Source organism: Periplaneta americana, chromosome 8, assembly GCF_040183065.1.
Source record: "Periplaneta americana isolate PAMFEO1 chromosome 8, P.americana_PAMFEO1_priV1, whole genome shotgun sequence".
Lineage (NCBI taxonomy): Eukaryota > Metazoa > Arthropoda > Insecta > Blattodea > Blattidae > Periplaneta > Periplaneta americana.
This window is the reverse complement of record NC_091124.1, coordinates 86,814,015-86,836,529: the sequence shown is the minus strand read 5'-3', so window position 1 is coordinate 86,836,529 and position 22,515 is coordinate 86,814,015. Positions and strand designations below refer to the sequence as shown.

General features: G+C 34.8%; 2 protein-coding genes across 5 annotated transcripts in view; both read left to right on the top strand.

Moving 5' to 3' along the window:
• LOC138704857 (alkaline phosphatase-like) overlaps window positions 1-22,515 on the top strand; it is a 670,581-nt gene that overhangs the window by 332,264 nt on the left and 315,802 nt on the right. The gene's annotated exons all lie outside the window — the stretch shown is intronic.
• LOC138704856 (WAG22 antigen-like) lies at window positions 8,212-21,271 on the top strand. The gene is made up of 3 exons (XM_069833185.1): window positions 8,212-8,340; window positions 15,827-16,501; window positions 20,603-21,271. The coding sequence occupies exons 1-3, from the start codon at window positions 8,326-8,328 to the stop codon at window positions 20,807-20,809; spliced, it is 897 nt and encodes a 298-aa protein (XP_069689286.1). The 5' UTR covers window positions 8,212-8,325; the 3' UTR covers window positions 20,810-21,271.

The following is a 22,515-nucleotide window of genomic DNA, read 5'->3' as shown; positions in this document are numbered from 1 at the left end:
ACCTTACAGGGCCGCGACCTGTCGGGAGAGGAATTAATCTATTGGATCACATACACACTTTTTTTACCACACAAGGACATGGAGGGCCTCCCCGGATGAGAGATCAACGAGAATTGGTATCGTAATAAATGACTTTTATCTTCTCATTATTTAAGCCTTGAGCCCTCAAATCAGTTGGGGCTGAAAATTGTTCCACGCATAGTTTCTTCGAGTGTCCCGTGTTCCTTTTTCAATTGGGGTCTCGCAGTAATTATGCTGACAGTTGGATCAAAGTTCGCGGTCTCAATCTCGACCGAGGAAGATGTATTTTTAAGGGTGATAAAGTCTTTCCTGTGAGAGAGAAGCGAAGCTGAAGGTCCCATGTCGTAGATTTAGGGCACAAAAACTGTGTCCCTGACTAAGACCTGCAGATAAAATTGGTCTGCCATTTCTTGCCTAAGTCGAATTTCGACGCTGAACAACGCACATGTACTAGTTGAAATCGTCGTTAAATAAAATGCAGCTACTTCAATTTCATCCAGTGTAATTAAAGACACAAATCGGATGCCACTTCGTGTCCATTTTTATATGTAGTCCATCGATTATTTCTGATATTTATTTTAAGACAAATTGTCTCACTTAGCTTTGAACATATTTATTTCTTAATTTATCGTTTAACTCAAAATATCTTTAAAAATTGATTTTATTTACCTGTTATCTACTTTGTTTCTTTTAACAACCAAATTTCGCTCCCACATATCCCACAATGTACAGTCTTAGACAAAATATGACCGATGTCTTGTAGTGTGAATTTGTCAAAGTCCACTTCGGGCAGCGCCTGGTTCACACGACTAGGGAAAGGATGTTTATTTTGCACCTAATTTACTCATTGGATATATCTTCGTTATAGATTATTCATGACCTATAAACAGACAGAAAAAGCAACAAAGAAACAAAACAAAGGAAAAACAAAGCGGAATCGTACGTAAGAAATTCCTTCACGTGTAAACCCAAGCTCTCACGGAATCAACCGAAGTCTTCCGAAGGGGACTTTGCGTATGGCTGCCGGTCATTTTTTTTTTTGCCTAAGACTATACAGTAGTCGTTATACACAATTTTAATTTGGTTCCTTTTCTGACACATTTTATCACTCTTTTTGGATTAGTTTGATGTCTAAAATAATATTTCAAAATAAATAGAACTTTGTGTATAATTTTATTTGTCATAAAATTAAAACAAATCAATAAAAAATCGTCAGAATTTTCATATGCTTACGGAATTTTTTCTAAGTGTAATTTTTTGGTTTTCTCTCGATTTACACTAAACATACATAAGGTGAAACTGCCATGACTTGAGTTCAGCACAGTGCCAAACTATACAATACAACACACGATAGTATACACACAGCGAAAATACATAAATGTCTTAGATGGGATTCGAATCAGCAATCGTTGCTTCCTAGATGCGTACACCGCTGTGAGCACAAGTCAAGAAATAACATTTAAGTTGTCCCAAACACTGATTGTTATCCTTCGAAATGCATAATATTATTGTTACTGAATAACACAATATTCGATACATGCATTGTAACATACAGACACACACACACAGAATGAGAGTAATAAGTAATATAATCTTGGAGATTTTAATAGCCTATTCCTTGGATAGAATACAACAAAAATTATAATTCCATATTAATCCCAAATGAATACTTTTCTCAGAAAAAAAAATATTTTCCCATACATTTTAACATTGCTTTACTTGATACATACTATTTGTACAATTCTGGTTTTTACTCTTATCACGAAATGATTTATCCCTTGCAAATTAAATAAAAATACTAACGTGTGTGGTTATTTCCTGCCATTAGGAACTCTGGCAACCCTACTGTAATGGCTAAGGGACGGAACGCTGCTGTTCACACCGAGTGCATGTGTTTTTATTCGTAGGCGAATCAACGATACGGTGTTGCCATGCTAAGCAAATTTTCAGTCTAATTTTCTAATTAACTATGCATTTAATTACAAAACGCATATATATTTTAAAATTTATTTCAATGTGTTCTTTTTTCCCCTTCAATCTGCAGACTTATAGGCTGTCACTTGCACTCTGTATAATTATGTGTGTACAGGAGTGGCAAAAAAAAAAAAAAAAAAAAAACCGGACCGACCCTTGTAGCTGATTTCAGAGCCTTGTTCACAGTGACAGCACGATAGACGGGTAACTAAGACTTTCCTAGTTCGAATCCTGCCTGGGAAGGAAACTTTTTTTTGTTCCTTGTTCAAATTTATTCCCAATACTTCTCGATTGCAGCGATATTTGACTACTTAATTAACTTATTATTCCCAAATATGAATTTTACCAGCTTATTTTCTAATGGCTTTCGAAATGGGCTACGTCAGCAGTCGAAACTACAAAAATTTCAATAGATTACTCACTATCTTGTGAAAGCGGGCGTGGCATGCGCAGTGGCTCATTTCGGGGATTTTGATTATCCGTCGGTCCGGTTTTTTTTGCCACTACTGTACATATATTATGAGGTTCTGGCTATTACATTTATTATAAGACAGTACATCTCACTTAACAATACTGTCAGCGGAAGAACCATTGTTTATACGCTTCTGAAGTCTGATGAATGAAATATATTACTAATCTGCGATATATGCAATGGAGGGGAAAGGAACTGGTCAATCTATCCCATTATCTCTTTACTTAGTTGCCTCACGAGTGATGCTTTATTGGTGACTTATAAGATTTCAACCAGTCTTAGGACTGTTGACTAAACATACATACATACATACATACATACATACATACATACATACATACATACATACATACCAGAGAGAAGAATAATAACCAAAATGTAAATTTAATATATTCCTAAAATTATTAAAGAAATTCAAATTTCTACTATTGAAAATCTTATAAAACCAGAAGTTTGAATAAGAATATTACTTACCTCGTTAATATTTGAAATTCACAATATATTACCTTAATTTAGTCAGTGATTATTTCTCATAGGATATTTTCAAAAGAGAAACCCTCAGATTTACTATGCTGCATATCTCTACACACAACAACGTGTGGATAGTGCGAGAAAAGTCACCAGGAGAACAACGAGAACAGAAGGATAACCCGGAGAGAAGAACAAGGGAGGGGGTTACATTTTTATGTGACAGTCAATTCCCAAGTTTTTCCTCCCATATTTAGTGACGAGAAAGACGTAGTTCTGCGTGAAAAATTACTTGAATGTTGAAAATTAAAACTGCAATGGACCAAGTTTGGTTTAATTATTACATATTATAGTCACATCGTTAACGTCAACGTCATCGTCGTCGTCATCATCATCATATATCGGCTGTAAATAATCTTAATTATCTAAAAGCGTCGTTAGATAAATAATAAAACCAAAATTATTTTTATTTCATCAGTTTATGACACAGAAAGGATATCTTAACAAGTTACCTGATAGATAACAGAATTACAGTATCTCCTTACTTGCGCATTCAAATTTTCTGATGTCAATAGTCTTAAGATCCGTATTTTTAACATACCACCTCTGCCTTGAATGCAAATAATGAAAGTAAATTTTAATTTTAGTATTTCCTACATACAGGTGCGTAATCAGCACTACGCTATGCTGTCGCCTTATTTTGTGTTTCTTTGATGTTGCTGAACGTTTTTATTTCATTACTATGAAGTAGGCCTACTGTGTATATTTTAAAATATAGGGTGGATCAAAATTCAGAAACTGTAGAACTAATGGTGCCCTGCCGCATTATGGATTAATACGTCACTGACTGAATGACCAGTTTCTGGGAAGATGGATAGGTCGACGAGGCCTTGTTGAGCGACCCGCGAGATCCCCTGACCTCACACCAATGGATTAGGCCTACTCTCTATTGGATCATCTAAAGGCAATGGTTTATTTCACAAACATTCGTGACCTACACCATCTGCAAGAGAGAATAATGGAATGTACGGCGCAAATACCGCCTGCCACAATTCTCAGTGTCCTGAAGAACTGGAAACGTTGTCTGAAACATGTGCCTTGCTAAAGAGGGTCACCATATTGAGCATATCACATAAACAAAAGAACCTTAAGCCGTTCTGACTTTTCATTCACTCTGTATCAGTGGCGGTTACTGGGTATGCACATGATCGCATATGCACATCCAGAAAAATAAATAAAAGGCCTTCTCTTTATTTTAAGCATTTTTTCAATAAGGTAGGATTAATTCTGTTCCTACTTTGGTTTCCATGAGGTGTAGTTTCATGCAACCCTCTTTGCTTTCCAATATAGCCATACTCTCGCATATGTGAAGGCTGAACACGGATTGGTGCCTTTGACGATGGAAGAGGGAACGGGGTGCGACAAAGAATGTCTCAGAATCGCGACGCCGTTACTGTGCGAGGGGCGAGATTCTAGTCAATGACCTATGAGTAAATATAACAGTTTAGCATACATTATCAGAAATAAATCTCGAAATTAAATAGAAATAAATCATATTTATGAGTTGTAAAAATATAATAATAACGGGATATAATTTTTAGTAACTTCAACCGAAGGAAAAAAGAACAAATAGGCCTATGCATATGGAACTGAATTTATAGCATTTAAGCACCGTGTAATACTCTTAACAGCCCTGCCAGGCTGACATACAGTAACTAGCCTGCTGTATATCCAGTTTGAATAATTGTCAGTTCGTTCCTAAAACGCAGAGAACCTCATATTTCATTCTTCATTGGGGAGCTAAATGATTATGTATTGCGTTTAACATTCTTACTTTATTTTACTTTAAGCGTGTTTATCTAAATAGAGCGTATGTAAGTGAATAAAAGTTAGATTCGTAGGTGTAGGGCAGGGATGCAGAACTGGGGAAGAGAGGGTGGAAGCATGGGGAAAGCGTTGGTTCCCCGTCCACAATCCACCGGCGTTGAATGACGTCGCCGTGACGTTCCGCAACCAAGTAACACAGACTCGGAATACAAATCCCCTCTATCCTACCATGTGGGGGTGAAAGGAAGGGATGAGTGACGTATTCCGCTTGTGATGTATGCCACAATTGGTATCCAGTTCTGCATCCCTGGTGTAGGGATTAACTATGTATATTTGTTACAGAGTAGTGTGAGAAACTATTTCAGACTGTGTGTACGTTATGGCTTACTTACTGGCTTTTAAGGAATCCGGAGGTTCATTGTCGCCCTCACATAAGTCCGCCATTGGTCCCTATCCTGAGCAAGATTAATTCAGTCTCTATCATCACATCCCACCTCCCTCAAATCAATTTTAATATTATCTTCCCATCTACGTCTCGGCCTCTCCAAAGGTCTTTTTCCCTCCGGCCTCCCAACTAACACTCTATATGCATTTCTGGATTCGCCCATGCGTGCTACATGCCCTGCCCATTTCAAACGTCTGGATTTAATGTTCCTAATTATGTCAGGTGAAGAATACAATGCGTGCAGTTCTGTGTTGTATAACTTTCTCCATGCTCCTGTAACTTCATCCCTCTTAGCCCCAAATATTTTCCTAAGCACTGTACGTTATGGCCACAGTTCAGCAATTAAAACAAATTCATTTCTTCATTGTTCTATAGACACTGTATTCATCTTTCAAGAAACTAAAATACAACTTTGCACACAGAACACAAAACACACTACAAAAACATCTTAGACACAAATACAACTTAACAGGTGTATACAAACTATCATGCAATAGTTGCAACAACTTCTACATCGGACAGACTGGAAGGTCATTTCAAACACGTTACAAGGAACATATCACAGTCATATAACCAAACTACACAGTTCAACTTACGCAGAACACATCACAAACTCCAATCACAACTACAGCAACATAGACACTGACATGAAAATACTACACATCCAGCCAAAAATCCAGAAACTTGACATTCGTATTGTCATTTACATATGAAATTTACAAACATAGAAAAACACACCCCCCAGCACATTGTAAACACTCAACTTAATTTCAAAACATACACCCTTTTCGACACAATCATGAACACACCCCATCACAACAGGAAACCAGAAGATAGCGTGGGACCTTCACTACGCTTCAGACAATAAAAAATATCACTACGAAACTAATCAGCCAGGTAAACTTCTCATATTAACACAGTAAAGAAGTTATAAAGCTAATCAGTAAATAAATTTTACTGTATTAACTTTAGAAGATAAAATGTAAATAAATAATGATATGATTTTATCTTTCACTTTAAATATAATTTTCCATAAAAACCGCTTGGTGTATGTGCACGCCTGTCTAGTGTCATGATTGATGCATGGTATAATAAAATGCATTTTGAAAAAATAATGATAGTGCACACCCAATTAGAAAGTGCAGGAACCACCACAGCCCTGTATAATTCATTGCTTAGAAGAAATGTCTGATTTGACATTTAAAACGCCTTTTTGTTACATGGTTTCATTGTAATTGAATTAAGAAAATTCTGGTTCTTCGAATCGTGTATTGAGAAAATATTTATGAAAATACAATTACACTTTGAAATAGTTTGGTACAGGAATTAATTTATTATAAAAGAACATAGAATAAGATGAAATAATCAGCGAAGATATAAGAAATGCACGTCGATTTATTATGCTGTACAGGCTTCATGTTACCGCCTGAGAAAATGTTGATGTAATTACTGTATGTTTACTAACGTATTACAAAGACATGAATGGGGTAAAAGGTTGTGACATCTGATCGTAGTCTGGCTTGATGACAATGGGTATGGGTGGTGGGGCCTTACTGGAGAAGTTGCACAGGCGTTTCTTTTTCATTTAAGATGCACACTGCAATCTGTTTACCATGTTTGGAAAATCAACTTCATGTACGTAGGCTTCCATCAATGTTGGAGGGAAACCAAACCGGTGGCCATAAAGTTCAGTTGGATGTAAAAAGTTTACATATAATCCAGTCTTCCTTTTCTTTCTACTGTGGTTTTGAAAATACAATTCCTTACGAAATTAAATAAGATTACAGTAGTCCAACTTGTAATCAATGACATATTACACGTTTTCGACAAAATATACGTCAGAATTAGTTACGTTTTTTTTTTATTTGGAAGATTTATTTAATAGATTTCTCGACCATTACTCACATTAATATTGTATATTATTCTTAGTCAGAATCCTGAACAAAGAGAGAAACAATTATATATTGATGAGGCTATAGTCTATCCAAAATATGAATCGCCCTTGATGTAAACACTGACTGAAATATTCATGGCGGAAGGAAAGAAAGAGTTCTTTACATTTTTTCCTTAGACGAATTGTTGTTATATTACAATTTATAGCAAAGACATAGTGTAATCTTATTCTTTTTTTAAATAATACATAACAATGCCTCATATAATGTTGAAATGCCCATAAATGTGATTTGTATTATTGAAATATTTGAGTGTCATTAGATTTTTCTGTCTTGTTATCTTGTGCAACATATGAGTAATAAAACATAATCTAATACACAATGACACTATATTAAATTTGTATAATAAATATCTTGAAGTGGAACTTTCTTCTTAGCCGGCATTAGTCAAACTTCTTACTCCAAATGTAGGTGTCAATGTATCAATATGTATGTTAATATATTATATGCAGGATTAAACACAGAACTATACTAGAAATAAAAAGGTTAAAATAAAATTATATTCATTATTTGAACTCTATTAAAACAGCGAATTACAGTCATTTGTATAAAGAACGTTATGATACAGTAATGAACTTATGTTTTGCTTTTACTTTTCGGAAGTTTTGCAATATACCATACTGGGATGTCACGTTTCAGTAATTACAGGGAATAGTAAAAGCAAAAAAATGTTAATTCTTAAACCAATCGATCGGATGTAAGGAACTTCCCTGAAAAAGTTTAATGTAGTACAGATATAAATACATTAATTTGTATGTATAATTGCTAGTTGAAGCTTCTCCTCTTCTTTAACGAGACAGTGAAATCGGAAACAGATAATGATGAAAATAATTTCAGTATCACTTTCTTCATGCTAAACTTGTCATAATGGTTCGTATCAACACCTCCTTGCGTGTACAGACGCAACGCGATGCTGTGTAAAAAAACTTTCCTCGTAGAAGAATTCTGTATGTTGAGTTCAAAGGTCACCCCAACCCAGATACTGGGTGGAGTGGGGAGAATCTTTGAATGAATAGTGTCTAGGGGACATAATTAAAACAATTCTACAAGACTTCCTCGTCTGTCGAAACTGTTTATAAGCTCGAACCATTGTTGCTTATCGACAGTTCAGCTCATCGTCTCCCAAGACACCATAAGAGTGTACTGCACTCAAAATACGTACTAACATGAAGACAATAGTTGTGAGTATTGCAATTTTGCTTTTTGAAGCCATGCAAACGCATGAGTTTCCATGTGTGAGAATTTACAATGTCAACCACCATCATCATCACCTTCTTCTTCTTCTTCTTCTTCTTCTTCTTCTTCTTCTTCTTCTTCTTCTTCTTCTTCTTCGAACATTGAACTCTTTTCTCCGGTCGTCTTACAGTTCTTATTGTCTGTGTTCTGTATACAATTTGTTTCAGATATATCTTTATTCATTCTTTTTACACATCTAGCCATTGCTTTTATGTGAACCATTCTATGGTTTGGACTAAACATTTTCAATATACATACAACTTATATGTATTTTTTTCTGGTAAAAATTGAAATATGGTGATATACTCGTAGTATGAGGCTAAATCTTCATTATGGACAAGTGTTGTATTGTATTGTATTGCATTACATTGTGTGGGACATTATTAATATAAAAATTATATCATATCGCTGCATTATTAATTCTTGAGATGTATGCAACAAGAAACACTTTTTTCAAGTTTTCTCGAAAGTTATAAAAAGTGGACAGAAAATGAAGGGTTCAGAGCCATATATTAAAAAGGGAGGAAACAAGGATTAAAATTGAGTACCATGATTTAATTAAACATATAGCATGTAATATAGTGTGGACATTAAAACTAAATGATACCGGTATGTCAATCTTCATTAAAATTCAGTATTCGCTTAACTTTAACCCTTGTTTTCTCCGTTTTTAATGAATGGCGCTTGGCCCACTATGGCTCTGAACCCTTCAAATATTTGTGCTTTAAGCCATCGGTCTACAGAATGGAAGTAATATAACTGTGCAGATTGTAACAGTTTATTCTTTGGATGAAGTACAACAAAAATTTCCAGTACCATATTAGTCTCAAATGAATACTTTTCTCAGAAAAAAAAATTCCCTTATATGTTAACACTGTTTTACTCGATAAGTAGGCCTATTATCCATACGACTCTGATTTTTACTCTCACAATTAGAGAAACTGATAAGGAATGATTTCTTTCTTTACATTTTTAAGTGAAATTGATGATTTTCTTGCAAAATAAATAAAATTATAAATGCGTATCGTTATTTCCTGCCATTAGGAAATGTGGCAACCCTACTGCGGTGACTAAGGGACGGAACACTGTTATTCAGACCGTGTGTGTGTGTATGTGTGTGTGTGTGTGTGTGTGTGTGTTCGTAAGTGAGCCAGGGATGCGCTGTTGCTAAACTACGTAGACTTTCAGACCAGTTTTCTAATAAACCATGCACTTAATTACAAAATGCATAATACGTTTTTTATATTTATAGTAGTATATTGAAATGTTCCCCTTCAATCTCCACAGTTATCACTTCCTCTCTCTCTCTGTCTTTCTCTCTCTCTCTCTCTCTCTCTCTCTTCTCTCTCACTTTATATAACGTTGAAAAGAACGCATTAAAATCCTTCTGAAATAAAATAAGTTATAGCAACATTTTTTTAGAACTTTTAAGACATTTTGTGTTAAAATTATGTTTTCAGAGTCCACAAAAATGTTTTAAATTACGAGTTGTTCATGTAAGGCAACGCTGCCGCCAAAGTACTGTACAGTAGATCTACCTAAGATAGAATTATATCCATTCCAAGGCCTATCTCGTAAAGTTCAAATAGACAAGTGTTCAGATCTCAGAAAATATGTGTTGTAGGACCCATGTTAATTTGACATTTTTTCTTGTTTTGATGCATACTATCACCTCCTAAAATATTGAATACTTTTTAACACCCTGTATAGTACTCTGCATCGTGAACTTAACTTGGTGCTGAATTATGGTAGGTCTAATGATGATAACGACATTGGCGAAATGAGTCCTTGGTTCAACGCCGAACATTGCACAGTAGCTCTTCTTCAATTGGTTTGAGGAAAACCTCGGATAAAACCCCAACTATATAACTTGTCCAAACCAAGGTTTGAACCCAAACCCTTCTGTTTCATAGTCAGTTATGCTGTTACTCCATAGTGTTGGTCTAGTCATACTTTACTTTCGATATTCATTAATTTATTTTTCCAAAAAATAACTCTCAGACCACTGCTATACTTGCTCTTTCCGCGATTGGTTTTGAACTTCCCTAATTAGATTCCTATCACTACAGTAGTAAATTCCGCTCACAAATTTTATGACCTGTTCCACTGTCTTCCCAACATCTTCAGATTACATCTATCCGAATATTGTGAAATAAACATGAATGTTGTGTTTTTGCCGATATCTTCATACTGAAAATTTTAGCTGCGATATTTAAATTATGTAATAATTTCTACACGTCGTCTTCATTCTCCCCTATCGACACAACATAGTCTGCGTAACATTTATAATGTTAAAATTAGCGGCTCCTATTTAACATTACATTGGTCTAATTACGTATATGGTTGTGCTAGTCTAGTATCATTCTTTCCATTAATATGAAAATGTAGCAGGTTTAAATTTTTGTTAAGGCTTCTTTTCTTCTGTATCACATATTGGGCTAGAAAGCCATTTCCTTCTCTACATTATTTAATAGACTTGTGTTTCTTCGACCTTTAGCTTTGTAAGTTAATTTTTTTTAGTAATATCCTGTTCTGATTCAATTTTTATATTAATTAACCAGTTTCTTCAATGCTGCATTGCAGTTAGATTCAGTAGCCTAATAGATGTTCTCCGATCTCAGAACATATTACGGACGCTGCTCATAGAAGAGAGTGATTACGCTACCATCACAGTCTAATATTTATACAGTCGCGAAGCTCGGGATGATTTTTTGCATTTCTCGCGATAGTTGCTAGCCGATTGGAGCGCTGTGAGTACTAGGAACAATAGACTGTGCCATTGCCATCGTAATCTAATACAGACCGTAAGGCAGAACATGTGACTTCCTTAACCCGATCACGAAGGGCGACTTTTCAACCATATAAATTAGTTCGAACGAATAAAGAGTAACATATATTTCTTTCAAATGTAATGTAATTGCATTAATAAAATTTAAAACAATGATTTCAGACATAATTCACTTGCGAGTTAAGGTGTGACATAATTAATTTATATATATATAATATCTTATATTAATAAAAATCGAATTACCAACAAATAACAGGAGAATCCATTATTAAATATAAATATAGAACCAATAAAGAAAAAAGTTTCTTAAAACAATAAAAAATAAAGTGCCTGTGAAAATTACGTTGTTCGTATGTGTAATACCTGCCTTTATTTCGATTAAATATTAGGAAATTCTTGTACATTCATTTATGCACGATTCAATAATTTTCAGTTGCACCGCACGGATATTTAGATATGCTGAAATTATAGGTTATGTTTACTGTACCAGTTGCCCCTTTCTGTCTAATTTTAGTGGTCTCCAATGCCCTGCCATTACACATGTACCGGTATATTATGTCGTATGAAAGTTATAGGTTATGTTTACTATATTTAACTTATATTCCCATATTCGCAAGTATACATTATAATTAAACATAATGTCATGTGTGATATCCCTCACATTCAATTTGTCTGTATTTTAATACTACAATTGAGACTGAATTACTGTATTTATCTATAACCTAAGAGACTAAGTAACACAATCGTATGTACACTAATTTCATAGGAGTGGTATAGTAAATTTTCTGTCTACAATTAAGGAAGGTAAATGTGCTAAATTAAAGTCACAATGTAAATTCTTTTTTATTAAACCTCAAAATAGCTTGAATTCTTAACTTAAAATGTTGATGTGAACAGATTATGTTAACATGTAAAATTCTCTTCACATTAAAATAACACAGTTTTATAATTATTTCTGCAACATATTATGAAGCAAGAAGTACATGAAACTTATGGACACATTACACTAAATAAAACTTAGCAATGATACGCAATAAAGTTGTAATATTATATTTAATTGAGCTTCATACACTGAAATAGAAAACTCGAACATACATTACGGCGATCCAGATCGAAAAGGCATTGACTGTGCAGTATTTCGCATTGTTGTGAAAAGTTGTGTAGGCTGTGAAATGTTTGTTATCGGTTGTAATAACTGTAAATGGCTAAAATACAATAATTTGAATAATAATATGGGACAAGGAGACATTTGTTTCACTATAAGTTCTAAGAAAAAGAGGTCAGTGTTATCCTTCTTCCGAAAGATCCAGGAAGTTGAGTTTGTAAAATATAATATATGCTTTATGAAAATAATATATGAAGCTTATGTATTTCGTATTTCAATAGTGGAAGGAAGGTGTCAATTTTTTCAAAAGAACACGATATCGAAAGTACAATAAATTTTATCATCTGCTAGGGAAAGTCTGTGATGAGGCGATAGTAGCGATCCTGCTGGCTAGCAACTATCTATGGATGCATATTCCAACTGTCTATGTATGCATATATATATATATATATATATATATATATATATATACTAGACTGTGCTACCATCTCAATTATATTATTCCAAATTTCTCTATGTATCAGTCCGCACCGTTCACGCTTCAATATATAGGCTAACGCATTTCCGGATAGATACAATGCTGATTTACATGTTTATTGGGAATCTTCACAGCACTTCCGTGAAAGGGATCTTGTAGGTGGTGGATTCTCGGTCCTAGTCGAAATTTTGCTTCTTTCGAGGGAAAGTACAGTCGGGATCTCACATCGTAGACTTAAGAAAAGGGAAATAATTGTATTCTCTATTGAGAGGGTTCGAAAAAAATTATAGGCCAAACATTTCTCGGTCAAGGAGCTTCCTGAAGGCCAGAATATCGATTTAGACTGCAGAAGTTTCTGTAGAACATCTCGTAAAGACGTAGAGGCCTTTAAAAAACAAAGCAGGACATAACCTTCCGAGTCCTTAGAGTATAATATACTATGTTGTTTTATTTTTAAAGTTCAATATAATTCTACACTTCAAAAAAAGTCACAATTAGGGCACAATTGCAGGTATGTTATACTATACTTCGGGTCTCTACAGATTCATCTTATATCATAATCATATATGAAGTATAGTATCATAATTATGTATGAAGTATAGTATACTATACTTCATACATGATTATGATATAAGATGAATGTGTAGTACAGTATAACATACCTGCAATTGTGCCCTAATTGTGACTTTTTTTGAAGTGTAGAATTATATTGAACTTTAAAAATAAAACAACACATGTCACAGGACTCAGGAGGATAAAATAGAATATTAGAGGGTGAGCACAATCTGTAAATAGGATGCAGTGTATCCGAAACTGAATAGAGGACAGACCCTCGAAATAAAAAAAAAATTAAAACATTAGGCCTACATTGTTTTTTTTACTTCTCTACGACCAATTTTGTTGACGTTTGTACGTTCAGATTGTTTAAAAATATCGTTTGCAATTTGAAACCCTAACATGACATATCAAATTTCATTACCAAAAGGTTTAATGTCGATCCTAATGTAATTTGAAACTTTTTCTCGTATGTTTTATTAGGTTATTTATCGATGCTGTATCTGGCGTCGGAGGACTTGGTGACAGTGAGATAGTGTTTTGGTGAGATTGTGTTTTGGCGTGAATGAGACCGAGAATTCGGCATGGATTAATAATTATTAACAGACATTCGCCTTCACTTTGGAAAAACCTCTAAAAACTCCACCAATTATTGAGTACCAAGCCAACCCAACCGAATGAAGCCTTTCTCATACATTGTTGTATGCTCTAAACTAAGCGTGGAGAGTACAAAACTTATATTTAATTTTGATCAGTAGGTCTACATCAATTTTCATGAGTCTATATAAAAGTTACACACTAACATTCATCTACATTCCGACATGTTTTATTAGAGCGAATTTCACATTTTATGTCATATTTACGAATTGTAGGATAGCATGTTACACTTATATTATGTTCTATAGGTTTTTCAACCACAACTTTTACAATTAATTTACATGTGCATACATCCTAAATTAAATCAGTTATACGCACTTTATAGACAATATTTAATTTCAAAGTTTAATGTATAATGTCAACTAAAAAAAAAAACAAGGAAACAAACTACTGCATACTCATATGCAACATATATATATATATATATATATATATATATATATATATATATAAGTTTTTTAAGTGTAGCATTATTTGTGTTTATAAGTACATTTCGATGACCTGTTGATCCACTATCTTAAACTTTCATAAATAAGACATCACGACAATATTAAGATTCAGTTAATTTACTAAGGCGTGTATCACAGACATTTAGCAGTACATAATGATAGGTTTTGTGTAGAAGGTGTACAATTACACGATACAATCTGCTTTAAAATGAACAAGCAATTGAGTAATTAATTAATTAAAATTAAATTATACATCTTTATTGCACAACTTTTAACAATATATCACTTCGGAATATATACTAGTCAACACGGTAACCTAGTTTTAACACGTGAAAGAAATATATTAAATATTTCGAAGTAAAATTAAATGCTAAAATTTACCAGTTCTTTCCGAACAAATAATGTTTTCTTAATAATAGTTTAAACAACAAAGGTGCTCTTAGCAGTACAGAGTGACCACAATCGCCAATAAATCCGAGGTTTGCACGGTCAAACCTAACCGAAAACAGAAATGAAAGAAAATAAAATATTTAATATGAGTAGGGTAAGCACAGTTGAGCTGGAGATCATATTTCGGAGGTTTCAGCACACGAACCTGTATCCGAATAAATTGCTTCCAGACAAAATTTACCGACTGTTTTACTCTTTCATCCTGTCAGAATGCATAACAAATTTCGATTTAATGATGTCCTTCTGAGAGAACACATACTATCAGAGTGGCTGAGTTCAGGAAAGTAAACTGTGACCATATCGTGAGTCACAGAAAATCAAACAATCAGTTAATAGACTTTTCAAACCAATCAAACCTGTCAAATTTTATCATACCAAAGTAACCAATTAACACACTACCAAATTAACCAACTAACATACTACCAAACTTGCTTGAAAGTAGTTAACGTCGAAACATCGAAACTTCGGAGATGTTAAATCTTGACTCACAATTTAAATATCCAATTCTTTCTCTACAAATCGACAAACTAGCCAACCAACCAGCAAATCAAGCAAACAAGTTAATCAAATCACCATAGAATTAACCAAATAACCAAACGGATTAAAAATAATGAAACGAAGCTATCAAATCAAACTAACCGAAATCAACCATAGCATCAAAATTTCAGAATTATGAATCGCCTTCTTAAATAACTAAAAAGAATTGCGGTCATTTCGGCATTGAGGACTTTAGATTTAATATGAATTATTAAATAACTCTCATTGCTTAAATTCCGAAGTCTCGTACGAAAGACTAATTAATATTCTTTCAGTAATCGTTCAGATGAATGCGATGATCTTGCTGGGAGTGTCTGTTTACATAAATATAGTCATGGGTTACTTTCTACGTGAGAATTCACACAATGTGCGCAGTTGGACAATAACGCATGTGACCTCTTGACACCTGTAGCTCGTCGCGTGGATGGCGGCAATGGCGCAGGCGCGTCCCGACATTGCTCCCGGACCCTACGACACGTACGGGCCCCCAAGGAATTACCACGACTACTACAACAGAGGCATAGCCTTCGGGGCGAATGGCGGGGGAGGGAGAAGTTTCACCTCCGGCTGCAGCTTCGGCGGAGGTGGTTGCGGTGGGGTGAACGTGTTCGGCGGTGGTGCAGTTGGCGGCGGTAGTTTCGGAACAGGCGGCGGTGTTGTCGGCGGCGGTAACTTCGGAACCGGCGGCGGTACCTTCGGAACCGGGGGTGGTGGTAGCTTTACAACTGGTGGTTTCACCACCGGCAGTGGTGTCGGATTCACTTCTGGCTTCGGCGGCACCTCACTTATTCAGAAGCACATCTACGTACACGTGCCTCCACCTGAACCGGAAGAGCAAATCCAGCGACAGCTGCCACAATTCCGCTCACCACGGAAACACTACAAGATCGTTTTCATCAAGACGCCGTCGCCACCCTCGCATTCCGCCACCAACATCAGACTGCCGGGACAAGACGAGCAGAAGACTCTGATCTACGTCCTGTACAAGAAGCCCGACGACGCTGACGCAATCAACATCCAGGAGGCCACGCCCACTCAGCCCTCCAAGCCAGAAGTCTACTTCATCAAGTACAAGACAAACAAACAGGTGAGTGCGATCCGCCCACAAAATATATTAATCATTCATTAGTTATTTAGATATTAGGAAGAAACCATAGATCGTATTAATACCTTGACACAGATAATGTTTATGCAAGCAGGTTCTTGAGTTTGTTCATGATGCATTGTTCGAATTGAAGGGGGAGAAAGCTGGGGAATTCCTCCCTTTATTTTTCCAAAGTTCTGCAATTAGGCTATATGTTCATTCCAAACCGGAAGAATTAAGTTTCTCCTGAAATACTCTAAGTCTGTTGCTATGACTGTTTTAATAATACATTTTTGTAATTTATTTGTGAAGTATCTACTAATCAAAGATAATCTAAAATTTGTTATAAAATCATGGTACCACAAAACCATCTCTGGAGCCACATTAATTAAAAGATGCTTAAAAACATAAATAATAGTAATAACAATGAAAATAGGTCCTAATAGTAATAACACTTTTAAAAAATTGATATACCTACGAACGAGAAGTTCCTCCTCCCTTTATTTTGTCTCTATTTCGAATGCTGTCATTGTGTTTTTTTCGATTATCACTTTCTCGTTACATGAAATATAGAAAAATATTGTGACGCCATAAAAAATTTATATCGAGGTCTTTACGAAAATACTCACTTTCAGTATACATGATACCTAACCCAAAGCAATTCGGACTAATGGTATCTTCAATTTGTGGGAAGATGCATTATCTTGCAAGAACAGCACGCGTTTGGAAATTTTACCGCAATTTTTTCTCCACAATTTTCCCCCGAAGCTTAGTTAATAGTGAAGAATAATACGCTCCTATAATATTTTATCTTGTTTTAAATACTCTGTAATAACTATCTCCTTTTTCTCTCTCTAAAAAAACTGATACGAGAATCTTACTTGCCTATTTTTTAACGCTAAATTTAATTTTGATGGAGAGAGCCAGAGTGTTTCCATTCTTTTGATTCTTCTTTTCATCTGGGCCGTAATTACTAATCCATAGTGTCAATACGATACAAACAAGTCAAAAAAATTATTTTCAAAACGGCAACAAAACGACTTGGAAATTTTTACTCCGAGTCGTTTCTGATCAGCGTTCAGGATTTAGGGATTCATTTAGAGGATAATTTTATCATCTCCAAATCATGATGTACGGTGCGAAAGATAAGTTCATAGGAAATGTTCAATGTTTATGATATAACCAGAATCTAGTATATACAGTCACGAAGCTCAATACGTAGTAAATATGCATCCATAGATAGCTGCTAACCACTAGGATCGCTAATATGGCCTCATTACAGACAATGCGAAATAGTACCGGCACAGTCTATTGTTCCTAGCATCTCACAACTCAAGCTTCGTGACTGTATATACTAGACTGTGTTATAACTTTGAGCCCAATTCGTCGATCCTACAAAATCATGTCATACATGATTTCGATATTTTCTGAAGTGGTTACAGAAGCAAATCTTCCGACACACTGTTCATCTTTGATTTCCGTTCTTCTTATCTTATAATCAACAACTCAGTGTTTCATAGTTGTGAACAAACGACATAAAACCGTCAATGTATCCAGCATATCCGCGTAAATTTCCTTGCCGAACAACTCTTTCAAAAATAGGTACTTCACAATCGACCGATACTAAATATTGTAGAAATTGATTTTTCATTTGACAATTTCTTTAATAATATGCAACAGGGAGTCGGCTAAACATTTTGTCGCCGAACATAGAGTAACTACTTATCAAACAACATACTGGTAACCGCATTCGCTTTTGTTTATAACGAAGGTCCAGAGCTAACCATACATTAATGCTCCTTTGTATGTTTCTGTTTATATTTACTTTCTTAAAGTATTATTCAAATGCAATGAAACAATCTGTTCCGTCCTTAAAAAAAGAATAATATTAACTTCATCTCCTTCATTCCACATAATCGTAAGATAACTTTCTTTTACAATGCCTAAAAGTAAAATTAACTTAATCTATAAACCTTGCGGTTTATGTACTGTATGCATCTGTAGTTAATGAAATAATTACCTATATGTTAGAATCTATATCTAAATATATTAAATGACATTAAGATATATGGACCATATGCGGAGACCATGAGATCAAGAGGGAGGCTGGAAATAGGAAAGATTAGAGAATGCTCGGTTTGCAGTGAAAGACCTACCCTTTGGCAGAAATCTATGAATGAATATTAAAATCGCCTACAATATTACCGTGGAATTTATGAAAATAATTTTAATGTTAAGTTGATATGCCTTAGTTGTTAAAGTTATTAATGATAATGCCATGTTACCTGCTTGACAATTTCCTATGGTAGTCTACTGTGAAAATTAATTATTCTTTTGTCTTTTTTCTGTTTCTACACCATACATTCAAGAAGGAGTTGTAAAACTATAATATATAATAGGTATAAGCTCAAGGACTGTAGCATCTCAAAGGGTTTTGTAATTTATTATTATTAGTCATCTTATTACGATGCCAACCGTCCTCCAAATACGATCCAAAACAAGAAGGCTATGGACGTGAACTACGTGTAGAAGTTACAATTTTGTAATGCTTGTTTTGTTTTTTAAATAGATATTTCTCTGAACAATCAATTTGCCACACATGAACTACATCAGTTCAGTGTTTACTACAATCTAGGATAAAAAATCAGAAAGTAAAGCTGTTGCAACTTATGACGAATAAATAATCGTTTTCTGTAGTACGAAATATGAAGAAAAATATTATAATGCTGCAGAATGACGATTTAATCATTTTCATGGAAATATAATAATTAGCATTAATCACTAGCAGGCCTAAGGAAGATACTAGTTTATAACATGTCACCTATTTCGTACACTTCCTGATTACATAACATTGATCAGCCTAATGCACTTTCAAGACAACCACTTTCATCAATTTTACTAGGCTGCCATCTAGCGACTGCAAAATAAATCATGTTATACCCTTATGGAATTGCATGGAGCAACTGTACTTCTATCTAGCGGTCGTTACAAAAAAAAATGCCTTTTCGACGGTGGAGGCTTTGGCGGTTGTTTTCATTTTATATTGCCATTATATAACATGGAAGTGCCCAATATGACATCTGTGATCAGGGGTAGCCTATGCAATACCAAAGAGCCAGTAAATATCCCAAGAGTTACATATTCATTTGCAAACTGGGATTGAAGAGGTCTACACGAATTATGTACTTGTTTCTTCTTCTGTTCATCCAGGTCTAACGAACTATTAACAGCCAAGTTAACTTGTTGACATAATAGATCTTTTCTAGAGTTGGATTTCGATCTCTATGGTAGACTAAATTTAGTATTTTCTTCATAGTTTCTAAAACCAATGTTCATGGGTTTAGCATTATCTTTTGATTCGCATCTATTTCTATCACTTACAGACAAACGAACGTCATTATGTTCGACTTCACTTGATACAATTCTTATTTTTAATAATTGATACAAATATGAACAAAATTTCGAGTAGCACCCATAGTCATTTAACTTCATAATAAAATAATTATTTCTAGAAATTTATGGTTGAACATCAATAAATAACATACACAACGACTATCACCGCGTCCCAATACAGCAACCAATGAAATGTTAACTGGAGGGAAGCAAAAGCAGTAAATTTCAAAACGAATCATTACATTAGCATTCGCTACTGCTTACTGTGCGTTGTCGCTAAAGTTGTTATATTTTAGGTTTGCAGGGCCAAACTCGGCAGAGGGCGATGAAATTTTGTTTTATGAGTGATAAGTGATAATGATCCTCATGAAAGATTTCTCAGGATGAGCCGTAGAACTAAGGCACGCAAAAGAACTTTGTGACTATGTAGAGAGAGCTGCAGACGAAATTACCGCCTGTCATATACCAAGTTATTGCTCATATCAGAAAATTCTATTTTTACCTGAAGTATCATATGATTGATTAATATGTCAATTCCGACAAACATAGACGTAAAACTTAAAATTTGGAGTCTCACACTTTTAAGCATTGATTTTTATGCTCAGCCACTGTTAATAGTCCTATTTATCAAAATCACATGTTATTCAACTATATACTTACTTCATGTGAATGGCAAAGAAAATTGATGCAATTAAATTCCTACTGTTCTAGATTACTGGCACAACCGGTGTTGGCGTCACTGGCACAACCGGAATTGGCGTTACTGGCACAACAGGAATTGGCGTCACTGGCACAACAGGAATTGGCGTCACTGGCACAACAGGAATTGGCGTCACTGGCACAACTGGAATTGGTATCACTGGTACCTACGGTCCTCCTAAAGTTTCTACCACATATGGCACGCCCGGACCATATTAGGAGTTGTTCAAGCACGTCCAGAACCTGAGGTAGTGGACAAGCGCATCTAATTCGTACACAAGGAGGAGGCTGGTATGTGACATCGCCTCATAATATCAGTATTTAGTGGTTCCCATTCGGTGATCATCAACAATCATCGTCTCTGAGTGCTTTACACGCGCATAAACATTTCATTTTACAAAGCACAGAGTCATTCTTCCTCATTGCTCTCATAGCGTTAAGCTATGGTTTATTAGTGATCAAAGACAATAAGAAATCCTCGTATTATAAAAAAGACTTGTTACCTTTGATATTGAAGTCAATGACTTTTTAGTACATTGTTCCACGTTGTTATGAACTATGGTAAAATAAGATCGTCGCTCGTTACTTAGATTATGTGTATTATATATTTTTGTATAGTGTTTGTATACGATCATTTATTTTTGCAAGAATGCGGTGGCAATAAATGTATTTGTAAAATTCTCTCTTTGTTTTCTTAGTCAAATACAGAATGTCCACTAAACTCTGAGTAACTTTGCACTGGTATATTTTAATTCATGACGTTGCACACATTAAATTAAATTTCTGAACTACAAATTCCATTCAAAATAAATGTGGTAATAATGATATAAAAAGTAAAATGCTGCACGAACCCAACTATTTAAACAAAACCTGCCCCATTGCCGATTTATCTACTAAAATCTCATAGTGTGCATCATGAACCGTATATTCTTTTTTCTTTTATGATAAACCGTCAGTTGAATGAGCTACTCTTTCGATCTATCGAAAATTCAGAATTTTCGTGGGCAATCTGTATATTCTCCTTCATATTACCACTGGATTACTTAACTCGCTGAACATTGGCTACAATATGTATTGAACAGGGATTTATCCTTTTGGACACAAAGTCAGTAAAAGGCGCTAAAAACAACCCAGCCTCCTATAAAATGGTGACAGGGTTCCACTCAGATTGCACGACAGGTGCTATTCCGACACTAACCACTAACTTTCATGTTATTTCTGTATTAACAATGAACTATATTACTGTAACAATTAATCGTATAGGCCAAAGGTTGGTAAAATGGTTATCTTCATGACAAAAGTTGTGACATCATTGAATGCAACCCGCTAACCGCAGGCGCAGGGAGCACCAGATGAAAAAAAAGGCATTTACCTTTCAATGACTGTGTATAAAAAGCTATATTTTTCAGGTTTTGCTAAACTATTCGTAATTTACATAATATGAGTATTTACGTTGACTATTACACTTTTACTACGTCATACTACATTTGACAAATAAAATGGTACGGAAAAACGTGTTTCAACCAATCATGGATGCTTATCCCTACAATTTTTATCGCCTCCCTAGCATTTGTTTTTTATCGCCTCCCTAGCATTTGTTTTCATCACCTCCCTAACATTTGTTTCTTTGTTTATCAACATTTCAAACTGCAGATTCTTTACGGTACTGCAAAACACGCTTTGCGATTGTCATTTGTTTCCCGCATATATAGTCAACTGAGAATGGCGGCTTCGTTCATACGTTTTCGTGAAGCTAACATTAATGAAATAGAATTTTAGTAAGTCAATTAATATTTTATTGTATTAGAGTACTTTATTGTCAATTAATATTTTGTTGTATTAGAGTACTTTATTTCTTCTAATATTTATATACTTTCTTCTAATTATGAAACAGTCAATTAAATCCCACTCGAGTTTTGATTTTC